Source organism: Dendropsophus ebraccatus, chromosome 9, assembly GCF_027789765.1.
Source record: "Dendropsophus ebraccatus isolate aDenEbr1 chromosome 9, aDenEbr1.pat, whole genome shotgun sequence".
Taxonomy (NCBI): domain Eukaryota; kingdom Metazoa; phylum Chordata; class Amphibia; order Anura; family Hylidae; genus Dendropsophus; species Dendropsophus ebraccatus.
In genome coordinates, this window is record NC_091462.1 from 11,425,026 (window position 1) to 11,443,374 (window position 18,349).

At 47.4% G+C, this 18,349-nt stretch overlaps 1 protein-coding gene across 3 annotated transcripts in view; it reads right to left on the reverse strand.

Moving 5' to 3' along the window:
• Positions 1 to 980: 980 nt before the first annotated feature.
• ABCB6 (ATP binding cassette subfamily B member 6 (LAN blood group)) overlaps positions 981 to 18,349 on the reverse strand; it is a 38,371-nt gene continuing 21,002 nt past the window's right edge. For all 3 annotated transcript variants that reach the window (XM_069982530.1, XM_069982532.1, XM_069982529.1), the window contains exons 13-20: positions 8,458 to 8,543; positions 8,002 to 8,059; positions 6,269 to 6,373; positions 5,742 to 5,916; positions 5,313 to 5,425; positions 5,114 to 5,208; positions 4,088 to 4,156; positions 981 to 2,861 (exon numbers count right to left, since the gene is read on the reverse strand). In XM_069982530.1, coding sequence (XP_069838631.1) covers positions 2,705 to 2,861; positions 4,088 to 4,156; positions 5,114 to 5,208; positions 5,313 to 5,425; positions 5,742 to 5,916; positions 6,269 to 6,373; positions 8,002 to 8,059; positions 8,458 to 8,543 — 858 coding nt within the window. In that variant the 3' untranslated portion in view covers positions 981 to 2,704. The remainder of the gene's footprint in view (positions 2,862 to 4,087; positions 4,157 to 5,113; positions 5,209 to 5,312; positions 5,426 to 5,741; positions 5,917 to 6,268; positions 6,374 to 8,001; positions 8,060 to 8,457; positions 8,544 to 18,349) is intronic.

An 18,349-nucleotide genomic window follows, 5' to 3' on the forward strand; every position in this document is an offset into this window, starting at 1 on the left:
CTCCTCACGTGACAGAAGGGAGGGGCCTGTAAACCAGTACTGTACGAGATCCAGGAATCCTAATAGACGGCCATTGTTCTCCATAGCAACCAGAGCAGTTTACTTTGGTACAGCTGTTGCAAAACTTTCAGCACAGTGCTGCCCAGAAAGCTGCCAGTGCATGATGGGAGTTGTAGTTTTGCACCATCTGCAGAGGCACAGGTTTCAGAACCTCAATCTAGAACTATATTCCCCAACATCAGGGCATGCTGGGAGTTGTAGTCTTGTATTAGGTTGGAGAACAAGGGTCAAACAACTGCTCTTCAGTAGTTACAAAACTACAACTCCCATCATACCTGGACACCCAAAGCTTTAGCTATAGCTCTCCAGGCATGATGGGAGTTGTAGTGCTGATTGAGTGAGGTGTCAGCACTCACACCCTGATGATGGAAGCTCGGGACAGATTGGTAGTCAAAAGATTTTTTTTTTTAAGGGTGCGTGCACACTACGGAGTCCGTGCGTATGACCCGCAGCGGATTCCGTCACTCGTACCCAGATCTCCGCCCATGCCATACACACTACTCTATGCACGGGCCGATTCCGTAGTGTGCACGCACCCTAAAGGGGTAATTATCCAGCACTATAAAAACATGGCCACTTTCTTCCAGAGACAGCACCACTTTTGTGGTTTGCAATATAGGGGTAGTTCACCATTTTTTTTTTCTTTTAAATCAAATTGTGCCAGAGATTTGTAAATTACTTCTATTAAAAAATCTCAAGGCCTCCAGTACTTATCAGCTGCTGTATGTCCTACAGGAAGTGGTGTATTCGCTCCAGCCTGACACAGTGCTCTCTGCTGCCACCTCTGTCCATGTCAGGAACTGATTTTCTCCAGAGTTCCCCTTTAATCCCATCTGCATAATTGAGTCATGCAGCGCACAGAATTGTATACCCAGTGAAATAGAATGATAGACGTTAGATCGGACACAGAACATACAATGTTTCCTATTATTATTCTTTATTAAATAATTGATGACGCAGTAGAATAAATATGAATTAACCCCTCCACCACTAAGTAATCAAAAAACCCGCGTCATTGTACAAAACATTAAAAATCAGCAGCGGAGGGGCTCAGAGGCCGCCTACACCTGAGGTCACGGAGGTTCCTGTGTATGTACACGCACGTGTCACAGGCATGTACGAGGTATCATGGAGGCACATGGGCTGCTATGACCCAATGCAGTGTATGAAGAGGAGATGCTGATAAGTCTATTAGAGGGAACACATGGATGTCAACCTGCTGGGATCCTGTGTCCTGTGATAGGCGGCTTCATGACTGCCACATCTATGAGGGTGATAGCAGACACCGATCATAGGGGCCCAAATCAGGGGCCGCACAGTCACAGCCTCACTCAGCTGGGTCAATGGAGCAAAAGAAAGAGTCTGGGATCCACCATGAACGGCCGACATCAGCAGCACTGAGTACACTGTCAGCTTATAACTCAGGGATTGGTGCAGCTGTATTACGGCTCCATCCTGAGTTGTATAGAAACGTTATATATTATAAGGGCACAAAGGTTTCATGGGGCCCATACTGCATCTCTGTACAAGTTTACATAAAGTATGTTCATACAGAATCTGACCGATACTGTGGCACGCTCCATAGTACACTGTGTTAGTTATTATATTGCTCTTGGGGAGATACAGTGCCATGTGGTGGGACCATACAAAGCGGAGGTTCCTAACAGGAAAGCCAAAGCCAGCTGGACAAATCCACCGCTGTATTTCAGATGAATGGCTATAATCTATAGTCATCTTTCCAGCTGTTTCAAAACTACAATTCCCAGCATACTCTGACATCCTCAGGCTGGCAGCTGTGGTTCTGCAATAGCTGGAGGGTCACAGGTTAGGCATCAGTGATGTAATACACCAGAATAGGAGGCGCATCTCTGTGCTGGACATTATAGAGGGTCTTCTCCCCCTCTAATAGGGTATATGGACAGGGGTGGTCTATAACGCCTTTTAGTCCAGTCTCTGTATCTTCTCTCAGGCGTCTTAGAAGCTGACACGGGTTCCTATATGTAGAGCCTGGAGAGCAGCGTAAGCCGTCTTGGAGCCTACAGAAGTGATGCAGAAGAAACCGGGTAGTGATAAATACACGTTTCCCTCTTGTATCTCTGTAGAGCCATCACTGTTACTCAGTATCAGGGGTCCTGCATACAGCAGCCCAGATCTCAGCTTCCTGGACCTGTAAGTAGATACGGGGTGGGATACGGAGCTTAGCACCATTCTGTTTGGCGGTGTACAGTAACATTATTGAGCCGCTACACACAGGCAGCCTGTAATAATGGAGAGTTATAAGCCAAGCAGCTAATACATGATGTAGATGTGTCTGGAGGCCAAGATGTGAGATAAGTAGTGATCATGGGGGACAGGGATTCTTCTGGGGTTCCTGTCAGTCTTTTCATTAAAAAAAATGCTAAAGTCTCAAGTAGCTGATAACAGAGGGCAACAGATTTCATTCCACTATGCAGCAGACTTCAGGTTTAGTGTTCCTTTGGCACACCACCCGCATCCATGTCTATGGAGAATCTCCTGTGAACGTTTGTGCCCCGTCTAATAGTGGATCTGAGGAGGTGATGCCGCCATTGTCCGTAGCTGGTGATGCTGGTGACGTCATAGGAGGTCATGCTGGCATTGCCCATAGCTGGGGTCACAGTCCGGTCTAATGCGGCTTCCTCAGCGCTGGTTTAGGCTGCTGTAGTTTCTCCGACGCACGGTCCTTATTCTCAGACTCAGAGTCGGATGATGACTCATGGCCGCTCTGCTGTTTCTGCCACATTCCGGCATAGACGCCTCCCTTGGAGAGCAACTCGTCATGTCTAGGAATACAGGAGAGGGACAGTGAGGCATCATCATGAAAATCCCATCAGGCCCGACCCTCCTCTCCACCAACATCAAGTTTAGGTAGAGAATCCTGAGCCCCCCATATACCTTATACCACAGGTATCACACTCCCTCCAGCTATTGCAACGCTACAATTCCCATCATACCTGGACTGCCAAAGCTTTGGTTATCCCAAGAGTTAAACAGGATTAGTGACGAGTATGTCACTGGTGGGAGTCCACCTGCTGGGACCCTCACCAATCACAGGAACAGGGGTCTTTTGTACCCCCCTTGTGAATGCACCACCAGGTGCTACTGCATTCACTTTCTATGTTCTATGGCAGTGCTTCTCAAACTGTGAGGCGCCCCCTAGTTCTTGGTGAGGCCCAGCTGAGGAGTCAGTATTCACAAAAGTGACTATAAGCTGTACAGTTCTTTCCCTAATTGCAACAATCTCTGTTTAAGGAACATTATTGACTCATTTTGTGCTTATTTAATGTTATACAGAGGTTAGGAGACAAATGAAGGGTCGACTGAGCAATAGTTTTTATCTTTGCATGGACTTCTATCACAGATGGTGAGGCCCAGCATCTTCTTGGTCAGTCTGGTGAGGCCCAGGCACTATTTAGTCTATTAGGTGAGGCTCCAATAGAAAAAGTTTGAGAAGCACTGTTCTATGGGACTAATAGAGACAGGCGAGTCAGCACTTGGCTATTTTCAGCAGCCCCATAGCGAATGAATGGTGGGGCGGTTTAGCAGGTTGTTCCATTCCTAGGGAGGAGGTTCTCCTGTTCTCATGATTAGTCGGACCTCCTCTGACTGGTACATATCACCAAGTCATACGTTTTAATATTGGGATCTTTTTTATAGGTTAGAAACTACAAACTTTTGAACAGTTTAATCCCAGGAAATGTTGGTGGAAGGTAGTGTGACTGCAGGATCTGACTACACAGGGTTTGTAGTCTGTTACCATAGAAACACATAAGCTTGCATAGATGTTGTATACACAAGACAGTAGATTTGGAAAGTTATTTTTCTATTTTAGATCCATCCATGGTTGCAGAAGTCTACATACCCATCATTCACAAAGGTGTGAGACTGTATGTTCACAATCTGTATTAGTATTAGTGAATACATTAGTGATGGCCGTATGTGACTGTATCATGAAGATTCATTTACAGGTGAACAAGCTACAAGATGTCAGGAGATGCGGGGCACTTACCGTCCTCTCTCCACGATCTGCCCTTCCTTCAGGACCAGGATTTGGTCGGCGCTGATCACTGTGGACAATCTGGAAATTTTAGAAAGATGAAACTTGTAATGATGGCTGTATTTATAACATAGAAGGCGTATTTTTGGCATTAAAGGCGGTTGCTAAGGCTTAGAAAAACATGTCTGCTTTCCTTCAGAAACAGCACCACTCTTGTTCTCAGTTTGGATGTACTTTTGCTGCTCAGTTCCATATAAGTGAATGGAGCAAGAAAGTAGCTGTGCTCTATCTAATCCTGGATTATCCCTTTAAAATCGGAAAACTCTCTAAATACTGGCTAGGAATTAAAGGACAAGTGCCATGAAAAACTTTTTCCCAGTAATTGAAGCACATTACAAAGTTATATAACTCTGTAATATGCTTCAATCACCTATCTGCCTCCCTTTCCTGTCTTTTCCCCCCTCCACCCCCCACCAGGAAGTGTCCTAACTCACACAGACCTAATTACTGTCGTCACCGTCACCAAGCTCTTCTCTCATCTCCTTCTCCTGTTACAGCAGCCCCCCCCCCCTTCCCTGCCTTGTCAGGTGACTCAGCTTGCTCAGCTCCCATTGGCTGAACAACTGCAAGCCATCACTTGGACTGGGAAGGGGGGGCTGCTGTAACAGGACCTAGAGCAGCCCCTCCTGCTGATGACTCATCCTCACAAGAAGGAGCTGCCTGGTGACAGTGACGACAGTAATTAGGTCTGTGTGAGTTAGGACACTTCCTGGTGGGGGGTGGAGGGGGGAAAAGACAGGAAAGGGGGGCAGATAGGTGATTGAAGCATATTACAGAGTTATATAACTTTGTAATGTGCTTCAATTACTGGGAAAAAGTTTTTCATGGCACTTGTCCTTTAATAAAGCAAATCCAGGGTGTGTCATTCCCAAAATCCAAAGCAGATCTAAGTGCATTGAAGCCTCGTGTAAAACCCAATGTAGGGGCAAAGAGAGTGACACACAATAGAGAATCCCTGTGTGGCGCTCATAATCTTACCTATGGGCCACTACAATTGTAGTGCGGTTAGCGCAGACTTTGGCTAAAGATGCTTGGATGTTCCTCTCAGTTTCGGTGTCCAAGGCGGAGGTGGCCTAAGAAGAGAAGACAACCAATCAATGTCCAGTCATACAGAACAGATCCTTAATATTACATGAACATCTGAGCCCCAGATCCGCAGTGAGGCTTCTCGCTTTACCTCGTCCAGTAGCACGATCTGTGGCGCCTTTAGAATGGTTCGTGCAATGGCGACTCGCTGCTTCTCTCCACCGCTCAATTTTAGACCTCGTTCTCCGACCTGTGTGTCATAACCTGCAGATGTGTAAATACAGAGGTTGTAAAGTTTATTATAGGTATAAAGTCCATAGATATGGTATAGGTGAGGAGTGACCAGCAAAAAGCCAACATATCATCTGTTATTACTGGGGATCCCTGTATAGGAGACAATGGGGGGGGGGTAGTATTGTTGGTTTATGGCTGTGTCCATAGATATTAGACACATTAGGCCTTTGGGCTCACTGGACCATGATGTTGGCCCCAGTGACATCAGCATGCAAACTTCCACGGACATTAGACCGCCATCTTGTAAAGTTACCGCGAAGAATGTGTCGCAGAGTCAGTCACTAACCATCACGGAAAGTAAGGATCCGCTCGTGGATATCAGCCGCCATTGCTGCCTGCTCCACCTCCTCATCTGTGGCAGTGACCCGTCCATAGCGGATATTATTGCGGATGGTGTCATTAAACAGTACGGTGTCTTGGGGAACCACACCAATATGGGAGCGCAGGGATGCCTGCAAGACCTGGAAAACAGACAGGAGGATAGATAGGAGATAGATAGATAGATAGATAGATAGATAGATAGATAGATAGATAGATAGATAGGAGATAGATAGATAGATAGATAGGAGATAGATAGGAGATAGATAGATAGATAGATAGATAGATAGATAGATATGAGATAGATAGATAGATAGATAGATAGATAGATAGATAGATAGATAGATAGATAGGAGATAGATAGATAGGAGATAGGAGATAGATAGATAGATAGATAGATAGATAGATAGATAGATAGATATGAGATAGATAGATAGATAGATAGATAGATATATAGATAGATAATAGATAGATAGATAGTTGTTGTGCACTCACTGTGGAGATGTCTTGTCCATCTATCTGGACGCTGCCGCCTTTGACATCATAGAAGCGGAAGAGCAGCCGTATGATGGTGCTTTTTCCAGAACCAGAGGGTCCCACCTAGAGAAGAGAAAGGGGGAGATAAGTATAATGGATATTTATGCCATTCCCTATAGACAAGGCAACAATATCCAGGAGATGTGGGTCCAACCTCTGTGACCCCCACCTGTCTTTAGAATGAAGACCCTCCCCCGACCGATCGGGTTGTGGCTGCGGGGATTTGGAGAACAGTAGAACAGATTGTTTTATGTAATTTCCTATAGATGTTACAGGGGTGATCCAGGATTTGATAGGCCATTAATATTACATCAAGAAGGGTCTGACTTCCAGGACCCCCATCACTTAAGAGTTGTGAAGAGGGGGCTGCGCTCATTGTTTGTCAGCCAAATACTTAGTAGTTGCGGGAATATTTATTCATTTATTGCCGCTACTAAACGTATGGTAGCCACAAGGATCTCAGCGACAATCATTTTACATACAGAACATCACCCAGTGGAGACTATTATACACAGCAGAACATTAAAGGATAACTCCAGCCAAAACTTATTTTTTAATATGTTATGGAAAGTTAGACACATTCCTAATGTACATTAATTATAGGAAATGCACATATACTGCTATTTATATAGTTGTAATTCCTGTTGTGTGTCCAGCAGGGGGCGCACTATACGTAGAAGTCTATGGCACTGTATTGTGTCTACGGAAGTCTACGTAAAGTAATGTAATGTAATGTACACTATGCTTTATTGGGAACGAGTTGGCAAGATGCATGGGCGGCGGTGAGCTCTGCAGTCCCCGGCTGATGGGAGTAGTACAGTGTATATGTGTCCAGCACAGAGCAGGGAGGGAGGGGGAGGTAGTTAGAGGCACAGGCACCTCTCTCTCTCCCTGCTCAGTGCCCTCCAAATGTATTGATTGAATACATTCATGGAATACTTTGGGGAGCAAGTGTCCTTGCTCCCAAAAGTATTCCATGAATTTATTGAATCAATAAAGCATACTGTACATTACATTACTTTACAGAGACATCCATAGACACAATACAGTGCCATAGGCTTCTACATATAGCGCGCCCCCTGCTGGACACTCCATAGGAATTACAACTGATTCGTGAAGTCATTTTTTTTTTTTTTTTACAGAATCTGAACCCTGCCTGATCTACTATATTAATGGAAATAGCAGTATATGTGCATTTCCCATAATTATTGTTCATTAGGAATTTGTCTAACTTTCCAAAAGTAACAACATGTTAATAAATACTTTTGGTCGAACTTCCTTTAAAGGGGAATTGTAATTTACGGCTATTAAAAAAATCTCCGGTCTTCCAGTACTTATCAGCTGCTGTATGTCCTGCAGGAAGTGGTTTATTCTCTCCAGTCTGACACAGTGCTCTCTGCTGCCACCTCTGTCCATGTCAGGAACTGTCCAAAGCAGTAACAATCCCCATAAAAAAAACTCTCCTGCTCTTCAGACTGGAAAGAACACACCACTTTCTGCAGGACATACAGCAGCTGATAAGTACTGGAAGATTTGAGATTATTTTTTTTTTATAGAAATAAATTACAAATCTCTGCCTTTTTCAGGCACCAGTTGATTTGGGGGAAAAAAAAAAAAAAAACAACCATTTTTGGTGAACAACCCCTTTAAAATCAAATGCCCACAATTCAATAGTACAATAGTGGTCTTACCAGCGCGACTGTCTGCCCCGGCATCACGGTGAACGAAACATCACGCAGAATCTCCCTCCTTTAACAAAGGAAAAGAAAGGATGTTATAGAACAATAATGAGGCCAAACACAGATCCAATAGCCCAGGCCTGCCCCAACCAGAGATAGTGGCAATGTCCCAGCTCCCAGCAGGAGACGGCGCCATCTTTTGGATGATTGTATACACTGCATTACGAGGCCCAACTATAAAAGGACTGTGTGAGATTACAGGATACGTTTACTTAGAAGCAACCTTGTAGTCTGTAATGCTGGCAGGGCATGCTGGGAGTTGTAGTTGGGGATCACTGACATACAGTGTAACTCCTTATTTTTAATCAATAATCCATAGTGTCTGATCGGCACATCAGGGCCCATTATTGTCAGATTATAGGAGGTTTACAAATACGAAGAAAAATATGGCCAATGTGGCCGCCGTACCCATCTGTGTAGCTGAAATAAACATTCTCAAACTCAATCTTTCCAGAGCGGAACCTCAGCCCCGGGGCGTTCACCACATCCTTCACCTGCGGGAGAGGGGGGAATGGATCAGGACAAGCGTTCAAGGTTTTCAGCATCATGCGAATAATTCCCTATGTGAACAGACACTGCAGAAACTGCACAGATCACATTGGAAGATTACTGAATACAACATATACACTGACATCAATCATTACACAGTATGCAGTCAGCTCCCCCTAGTGGTGGTTACAGGCAGAGGGAACTCTGCGTCACAAAACATCAATCACTAGATGAAATGTATGAGCGCAGAATGCAAGACTGAACAATTGGGTTAGAATGGGTGAACATTCAGTTTTAATACTTCTTCCGGTTTTACAAAGTTTATCAGTGTATAATGGAACTTTCTGCAATTTCTAAGATACTTTAAAAGGGGTACTCCCTCGCACATAACTTTTGATAAGTTGCTGCCCATGGTGAGACTAACAATTCCTTCCATGCTTGTTATTATCTATTCAGTCTCCTTCCGCCAGTTTTCAGCTGCTGCTTCCTGCTGAAAATACTAAAATCTGTGTGTGAGCCTTTCCCTCTGCCCCCCCCCCCCCCGCCCTTCTTAGACAGATGATGTAAACAAGTCCCTGGCAGGCTGTATCTGCAACATTGTAGCTTCTTTGTAATGTTTGGAGGTTTACTCACAGTGAGAGCAACTTAACCTCAGAATAACCCTTCCAGCACTACAATGAAGCTACGATGTTGAAGATAAAGCCTGCCAGGGACTTGTTTACATCAGCTGTCTCAGAAGGGAGGGAGGAGGAGGGGAGACAAAGATAAAGGTTCACACAAAGATTTTTGTATTTTCATCAGAAAGCAGCAGCTGAGAACTGGGGGAAGGAGACAGAATAGATAATAATAAGTATGAAAGGAACTGTTAGTCTCACCATGGGCAGCAACATATCAAAAGTTACGTTAAAAGTAGAATACCCCTTTAATTGTCACTTCATCTCTAAGATCTCAGCTTGCTGTCAGTGAACCATAACATTCTTGTAGCTACCCAGAGGCAGGAACCATATCCAGACCTCATACTAAAACTTCTCACAGCTGAGGGTTTGTTACAGCTGTATCCCATCTACATAATGTTCTGTGGGCACATTGCATAACCTACACAATTCGCTCTCCTCTCCTAGTTTGTTACAATATCGACCGGAGAACCCCATAACGCTTTGCACTGGAAGCAAGAGAAAAGGGTCAACAAGTTGGGGTAAGTGTGTAGCCTGTCCTAACATACTAACAACTAATGGATTCTGCAACTCAGATGGCACAAAAAGATATCTGATCCGTCATCATATCTCTTGTGAGACACAAGGGGTTATTTATTTTGCAACTTGCCCCTGTAATAAGATTTATGTCGGCATGACAACTAGACAACTTCGTAGAAGAGTGAGAGAACACGCTTTAGACATCCGAGCGGCAAGGGATGTGACGGACATAACTGGTCTAAAGACCCTTCCAAGACATTTCAAACAGGTCCATAACTCAGACGAATCGTGTTTAAAAGTTCGAGGTATTGATTTGGTCCAAGCAAATATCCGTGGTGGTAACATCAAAAGAATCCAGGCACAAAAAGAAACTAAGTGGATATATCTTCTGAAAACCATGGTTCCTCATGGCTTAAATGAATATAATAGCTTCACTCCATTTTTGTAATGATGATACTATGCCCTCATCCAAAGAGAGAAACATATATGGTACTCTGCACCTCTTGTGATCATAGTTATCGAGGAAAGCTCCTTTTTTAACCCCATTTTAACTAATTTTGTGCATATGTTGTCATTTATTGACACAAATGCACACTATAATTTTAACCTATTTTATCTAAATTTATGTGTTTTCTCATTGTATATTTCCTTTTCTTTTTAGTTTTTTCTATTTGGATGCTCATCAGGAAGATACATCTATTTACTCACTATATGATTCTGCACCTTGATATGGACATATCCCATTTTTGTCGGACACGGCTTATATTTTCTTTTTTTGTTGTTAGTGGCATGCATTGTAGTAAATTTTTTGTGGCTCTACTAATCTTTATGAACTGTTCGCCAATCGTATTTTGCACATATCACTTCATTGTTTATAAATATATATGTATATTTATTTACATTGCTGCATTATATTCTGTATTCACCTATGATACACTTATATTTTTTTAATCTTTTTATATTTAATAATTGTGTGTTTTGCTGCAAGTTTTTTTATTTCAGCGGTATGTATTTGCATGTGTGGTAAGTATTCACTCTTCACGAGCACCTTATGCACGTTTCTTGGCACCTGCATGTCACAGTCACTTATCACATATTGCCTTTACTTTATTTTACTTCACTTTTTTTGGCGATTTTTTTGCTTTTAGCATTTGTTGATATATGTGGCCACAGTGCGCATGCGTGTATTTTAATTTGCCCTATGTGATGTTCGGCACCCATAGTTTTGTGGCGCAGGCGCTAAGGGGATTAGGTAGGCGGACTGACTGACCTGTCACATGGCCGATAATGCGGTCATGTGACTGTCCGCGTCATACTCCTTTCCATCATGTGACTATATTCCGTCACATCACTTCCAGTTGCATATACCTGCGGTTATATGCTCCGTTGCGTCATTTCCGCCATCACTTGACCTCGGTCCTGACCATAAGATCAGTCCGTCATGCTACCCTTATGTACGCGCCGCCTCATCATTGATGTCCATGATATATCTCGTTATGGTGAGCATTATCATCCGTGGGGGTATCTTCTTATTGGTTCTTGTGGGTATTTAAGAGTGGTTTTCCTCCTCCTGCTCTACATTCCTTGATAAAGCGAACGCGAAACGTGCGTAGGGTGAGTAGGCAGAGGGGACACTGTGTATGTACATTTACCAGTGTAGATGTGTAATCAGCCCATTACAGGACCAGGAATCGAATCCACACCACTATAGTGAGTATAGTGAGCGCAGAAGTATATAGGTTTGCACACAGCGGTGCAGCCAGGAATCATCCAGAAATAGATGGCGTAATAGGCATATGTTCTTTATTATTATTGCAACGCGTTTCGGCCCTATTTAATCTAACATGGGCCTTTATCAAGCATACCAAGTAGACACTACATAAGCAATATATAGGCACATCCTGATGACATCATATTGGGCTTCCAGGTCAATGACCTCAGGAAGTCCAAGAACAAAATAAACAAACATAAGCACATGGTAGACAGAGATAGACAAATAAACACATATAGTTGGAGTGAGCAAATGTAAATATATAATAAGGATGAGCAAATAAATAAATAAATATAAACACATGATAGCCCATAAGTCCATGAAGTTCCCGGATCATAAATCCATAAGTTCGTAGCCAGTATAATAAATAAACAAATAAGCAGCCATGTGTTTCCGCATCAACAGCGGGATTAAGCCGCGCACAAAAAAAAATCCCCTAGAGGAAGCGAAACGCGCGTCGGGGTGATCGCCATCTTCACAGTCTAATATGGGTAAGACCATGCTACAACTTTATTATTTGCACATATGTTAATATTTGGATGTAGTCACTACGATGATGGGATAGGATTTCCAGTATAGGTCATATAACATACTGTTTTGGGTGTGAAGGACCGGATAGTGTTTAGGTTTACTTCTGTCACACTTTAGTTACCATACATATAATCTTTAGCATATAGTCGGACATAGTGCAATTGTTACATGCTGCGTCGCATCCCCATGTATACTGTGCAAGTGGTTGTTATTTATTGAGTCTTTTTGTCTTTGAGCACGATTTATATTCTTATTTTGTTACGCTTTTAATGGTACTAAATAAAGATATTAATATTTTATAAAAGGAATGTATTGCCCATGTGTTTTGTTCTGGTGGATAATGTTTTGATGGGTTTCCAATAATTGTATAATAGTGACGGATTTATAGGATGCTGACTTCAGTGAGATTGAAATTATTATGGTGTTGCCGTCACACAGAGCTATTTTGTATAATCAATATCTATGTATATATATATTTTTCTATATTGATTATTGTTTTTGTGGATTTGTTGTTACACTAATTTAATTTAAGTTGAACCTTCTTTGGGTCTGTTACTATATTATTTTCAGCACATCAAAAAGTATATTTTGGATTTTATCCACATTAATTGCACTGCTTTGTTATATAGAATTTTATATATTTAAAGTACACTTGGTTTCATTAGTCACTTACTGGTATCTGTTTGTCTTTATACGTATATACATATATTTCTCGGGCGTCTTATTGGGGGACACAGACACCATGGGTATAGGCTGCTGCCACTAGGAGACTGACACTAAGAAAAACAAAGCAAGTCGGCCCCTCCCAGCAGGCTATACCCGCCCACTGGCACTGAGCTAATTCAGTTTAGCTTAGTGTCAGTAGGAGGCAGATGCAGGTCTGGTTGCTCCAGATCGTCTCTGCTTTTTTCTATGTTAACCCTTTTTTTCTCCCTAACAGGTTGGGCACGGTGAGTAATATAGACTCGCCCTGATCCCACTTTTCATGTGACCAGGGAACAGACCCTAAATATAGAGGGGCTGTCTACCCTAGATCACCTACGGCCGGACCCAGCGCCCAGGACACAGACCTGCCCAGCTGTCTGTCTCCTCCTTGCGGACTCTGTTCCGACAGCCCCTGCCCACTCAGCCTCCCAGAGTTGAGCGCGTCAGCGTGGCACAGTGCCGGCAGAAGACGTCGGACGGTGAGTATTTTTCTGCCCGGCCTCTTCCCAGTTCCTTCTTGTCGGGGCACTCCTCCGGGGTTCCCGACTAGCCGGAGACCTCTGCGCGCCCCCTCTGTGCAAGCTGTCAGCCTCCGGACCACCTTCCCCCGCAGATTTTCCCTGCAGCCTGCTCCCCCGTTCGCGCGCGCACCGCCAGTCTCCCTCGACCCCCGCGCGCGCCCCGACACCTCCGGCTACTTGGTTTCCCGGCTGCTCCACTGCACCGGGCCGGGTGTTGGAAGATGCCGCTTCCACCCGGCAGCGTGGCACTGCTCTCCGGGTCCGGGGCGCTAGTTCCGGTCAGGCCCTGTTTGTATCTCCCGCGCGGTGACGTCACTACGCAGAGGACGCCGCGCTGGTACATTCCCGCGCGAGGGCTTCCGGACACCATTGCGTTCTGTGCCCTGGTCTGAACCCCATTGCTTTGCCCTACTCTGCAGCGATCTGCTGGTCTTCCTGCCGAGTGGCTGCTCCAGGCAACATATTGCTTCCAGGAAGATTCTGTTCTCCCGGGTAAGCTTCTGTGGGACCCTTTTATTCACTGTGTCATTTAACTGTCTTCTTGCTTTCACTCACTGGGTGTCTGTTCTTCCCCTGCAGGCTGTCAGCCTCCCCAGCTTACCTGGTACACTGCTGAAATCTTCCTGCCACGACACCTTTTGCTTTTAAGCTGTCTGCCCCTAAGAAGATACACTTGTGTGTTTTTTTCCCTTTATATTGCATTATGTCTGACTCAAGGTCTGACTCCTCACGCCGTCAGCAGCCTCCTCCTTCCTCTGTTACTTATTATTTCTGTTCATCTTGTAACACTAAATCTTCTTCTGGCCATTCTCAGCCACTCTGCGCTGCTTGCTCCATGCAGTCCGGTTCTTCTCAGTCCCTTGCACAGGATCCCCCTCCTTCCCAGGAGTCGGATGAGCCAGCTCCAGCTTGGGCGCGTTCCCTCTGTCGTTCTGTCTCTCAGATGGCTGCCCTCGATCGTCTATCCTCTTCCGAGGAAACCCAGGCTCGCCCCCTCCCTTTCACCAGTCGCTCCGGTCGGAGTCGTTCCAGTAAACGTCCTCGGACGTCCTCTTCTCGTTCATCTTCAGGCTCTCCTAGGTCGAGTTTGGCTCCTGCCCACATCTCCCCAGCAAGGCGGTCTCATTCTCCTGGAGATCCGTCAGATTCTGAGTTAGCTTCCATCTCTGACTCACATGTCTGCCACGGTAGATAGCCTCGTGGCCGCCATCCGTGATATCTTCCAGCTGAAGGATTCACAGGACCCGCCCCCATCTGCAGAGGTCTGTTTCAACAAAAGTGCCCACCGTGTCCATAGCTTCTTTCCCAGTCACAAGGAATTTGACTCTCTATTCACCAAGAACTGGAAGACCCCAGATAGGAGGTTTGCCGAGCCCAAACGCTTGGAAGCCTTGTATCCTTTTTCTCAGGACCTTGTGTCCCACTGGTCCTGTCCTCCTTCTGTGGATCCTCCAGTCTCCCGTTTGACTAAGGCCACTACGCTTCCTCTGGACAACGTGGCTTCCTTCAAGGATTCCACCGACAGACAGGTGGAAGCCTTGGCAAAGTCGGCATTCGAGGCCTCCGGCTCCTCCCTTTTGCCCACCTTTGCCTCCACATGGGTCTCCAAGGCGATCTCGGTGTGGACTAAACAGCTGAGGGATGGTCTACTTTCTGGGGCATCCCCCGACGACCTGGCTGACCTCGCTCAGCAGATACAAGATGCGGCCCAGTATATCTGTTCGGCTTCCTTAGACTCCGCAGCCAGCTCGGCCTTCGCGTCAGCTAATATCGTGGCCATACGCCGATCTCTATGGCTGCGTGAGTGGCGGGCTGACCTGGCCTCAAAGAGGTCTCTTACCAGCCTCCCCTTTGCAGGTTCCCGTCTTTTTGGGAAATGCTTGGACGAAATTATTTCTGATGCCACCGGGGGTAAGAGTACCAATCTCCCCCAGCAGCGCCCGAAGCATCAGGATTCCCACCGCAAGCTGGGTTCCTTTCGCTCCTTTCGGTCGCTCCCGCCGGCTCCTTCCGGCAAAACTGCGGCCACCCAAACCAAGAGACTTGGTTTCTCCAGGAACCGTCCTTCCTGGCAAGCCCGGACGAACTCCTCCCGGGCCCCCTTCAAGTCAGGCGCTCCCAAGCCCGCCTCCTCCTGAAGGTTTCCCCCCGTGCGACTCCCCGCAGGTGGGCGGCCGTCTCCTGTTTTTCCAGGAGGTCTGGCTCTCCCATGTCGAGGACGCTTGGGTGCGGGACGTGGGGTCTCGGGGCTACAAGATAGAGTTTTCTTCCATTCCGCGCGACCGTTTCTTTCCTTATCGTCTGCCTCAGTCCCCCTCCCTAGCGGCCGGATTCTCCCAGGCCCTTCATTCTCTCCTCGCCAAGAGAGTTATTATTCCCGTTCCTCCCCTCCAACGGTTCCGCGGTTTCTATTCAAACCTATTTGTAGTTCCAAAGAAGGACGGCTCGGTGCGTCCAATATTGGATTTTAAGCGTCTTAACCGCCACGTCCGGCTATCTCATTTTCGGATGGAGTCTTTGCGTTCCGTCATCGCGTCCCTGGAGCTGGGCGAGTTCCTCTCCTCGGTGGACATCCAGGACGCGTATCTCCACATTCCCATTTTCCCCACCCACCAGCGCTTTCTGCGCTTCGCCATCGGGTCGGACCACTTTCAGTTCGTGGCTCTCCCTTTCGGCCTGGCCCCTTGTGTTTTTACGAAGACCATGGCGGCCGTCATGGCTCTGTTACGGACTTGAGGGATTTCTGTGACGCCTTACTTGGATGACATTCTGGTCAAAGCCCCGTCCAGGGACCAGAATTCAGAGAGCCTCCGTATAACGCTGGACACACTTCCTCGTTTCGGGTGGCTCCTCAACCACCCCAAGTCCTTCTTGGCCCCCTCTCAGTCCATCATGTTCCTGGGGATGAGGTTGGACTCGCTCCAGGCTCGGGTCTTCCTTCCGGAGGACAAACTGCTGTCCCTTCGGTCCGGGGTTCGGGTCCTTTGCAGTCATCGCCCGGTGTCCATTCAGTTCTGCATGAGGGTTCTGGGGAGGATGGTGGTCGCAATGGAGGCAGTGCCTTTTGCGCAGTTTCATTCTCGTCCTCTTCAGCTCTTCCTCCTGTCACAGTGGGACAAGTCGCTTTCTTCCCTGGATTGCCGGGTCAGCCTTCCAGCTCGCCTTCGGCGGGATCTCCAATGGTGGCTCAGGTCTCCGAGCCTCTCCATCGGTCGCTCATTCCTCCCCATCCACTGGCAGATCGTAACCACCGACGCCAGCCTGCACGGCTGGAGAGGAGTGTGGAACACTCTCACCGCGCAGGGGACTTGGTCGCCACAGGAGTCTCGGCTTCCCATAAACATACTCGAGCTACGGGCGATCAGGCTCTCTCTCCTGCACTGGCAATCACAGCTCCGAGGTCTCCCCGTCCGCATACAGACAGACAACGCCACTGCGGTGGCGTACGTGAATCATCAAGGCGGTACCCGCAGCAGGGCCACCATGACGGAAGTGGCGCTGATCCTCTCCTGGGCAGAGGTAAGCGTGCTGGCCCTATCCGCTGTCCACATCCCAGGGGTGGACAATTGGATGGCTGACTACCTGAGTCACGCACGTGTGGATCCAGAGGAATGGACCCTGCACCCCGAGGTGTTCTCCCAGATCTGTCTCAGATGGGGGACGCCCGACGTGGATCTGATGGCATCCCGGATCAACCGACGTCTGCCGAAGTTTGTCTGTCGGACGCGGGACCCTCAGGCTCTGGCGTCAGACGCCTTGGTGATCCCCTGGCGGCAGTTCAGCCTGCCCTACATTTTCCCTCCCCTCCCGCTCCTTCCGCGGGTTGTCAGAAAAATCAAGGCGGAAGGGGTTCCAGTCATCCTGGTGGCCCCGGAGTGGCCCCGACGCGCCTGGTACACGGATCTCGTGAACCTCGCCGCCGACGCCCACTGGCGTCTTCCCGACTGTCCGGATCTTCTAAGTCAAGGCTCGATCTGCCACCCGCATTTCGGCTCGCTTCGTTTGACGGCGTGGCTGTTGAAACCTGGATTCTGGAAACCTGTTGATCCCGTGGTTTCTCGGACGCGGTCGTCAGGACGATGATCAGAGCGCGAAAGTCGTCATCTGCCAGGATTTACTATCGCTGCTGGAAGTCCTACCTTCGCCATTGTGAAGCCTGCTCTGCGCCCCCGCTTTCCTTTTCGTTGGCTCGGCTCCGTGCTTTTCTCCAAGCAGGGCTGGAGTCCAGTTTATCCCTTAGTTCCCTTAAGGGTCAAGTTTCCGCGCTTTCTGTTTTTTTCCAGAGACCTTTGGCTTCGGTCCCTCAGGTCAAGACCTTCCTCCAGGAAGTGGCACATCTCGCCCCCCCTTATCGTCATCCAGTTCCCTCCTGGGATCTGAACCTGGTCTTGGATGCTTTGCAGTCTTCTCCGTTTGAACCCCTCCGGGACGTGCCCCTGTCTATTCTCTCCCTCAAAGTGGTCTTCTTGGTAGCCGTCACGTCTGTTCGACGGATATTGGAGTTGGCCGCTCTTTCTTGCCGTCCCCCCTTTCTGGTCTTTCATCAGGACAAGGTGGTGCTTCGGCCTGTGGCCTCCTTCCAGCCCAAGGTCGTGTCGCCTTTTCATCTCAATGAGGATATAGTCCTCCCCTCCTTCTGTCTTGCCCCCTCTCATCCGAGGGAGCGGGCACTTCACCACTTGGACGTAGTTTGCGCCCTGCGCGTCTACCTTGCACGGACTAAGTCGTTTCGCAACTCTGACTCCCTCTTCATCATCCCAGAGGGTCCTCGCAAGGGATCGGCGGCTTCCAAGGCGACTCTTGCCCGCTGGATTCGTTCTGCCATCACTCAGGCTTACAGCGGTAAGGGTAAGGCGCCTCCGTTTGGAGTCTCGGCTCACTCTACCCGCTCGGTGGGGGCTTCCTGGGCTATCCGGCACGGGGCTTCGGCCCTTCAGGTTTGTAAGGCCGCCACATGGACGTCTCTGCATACCTTCTCGAGGTTTTACCGCGTGGACACCTTTGCATCGGCTGATGCGAGCTTGGGCCGCAAGGTCTTGCAGGCAGCGGTGGCTCCTTCTCCTTAAGTCCTTTCTTTCTCTTTCCCACCC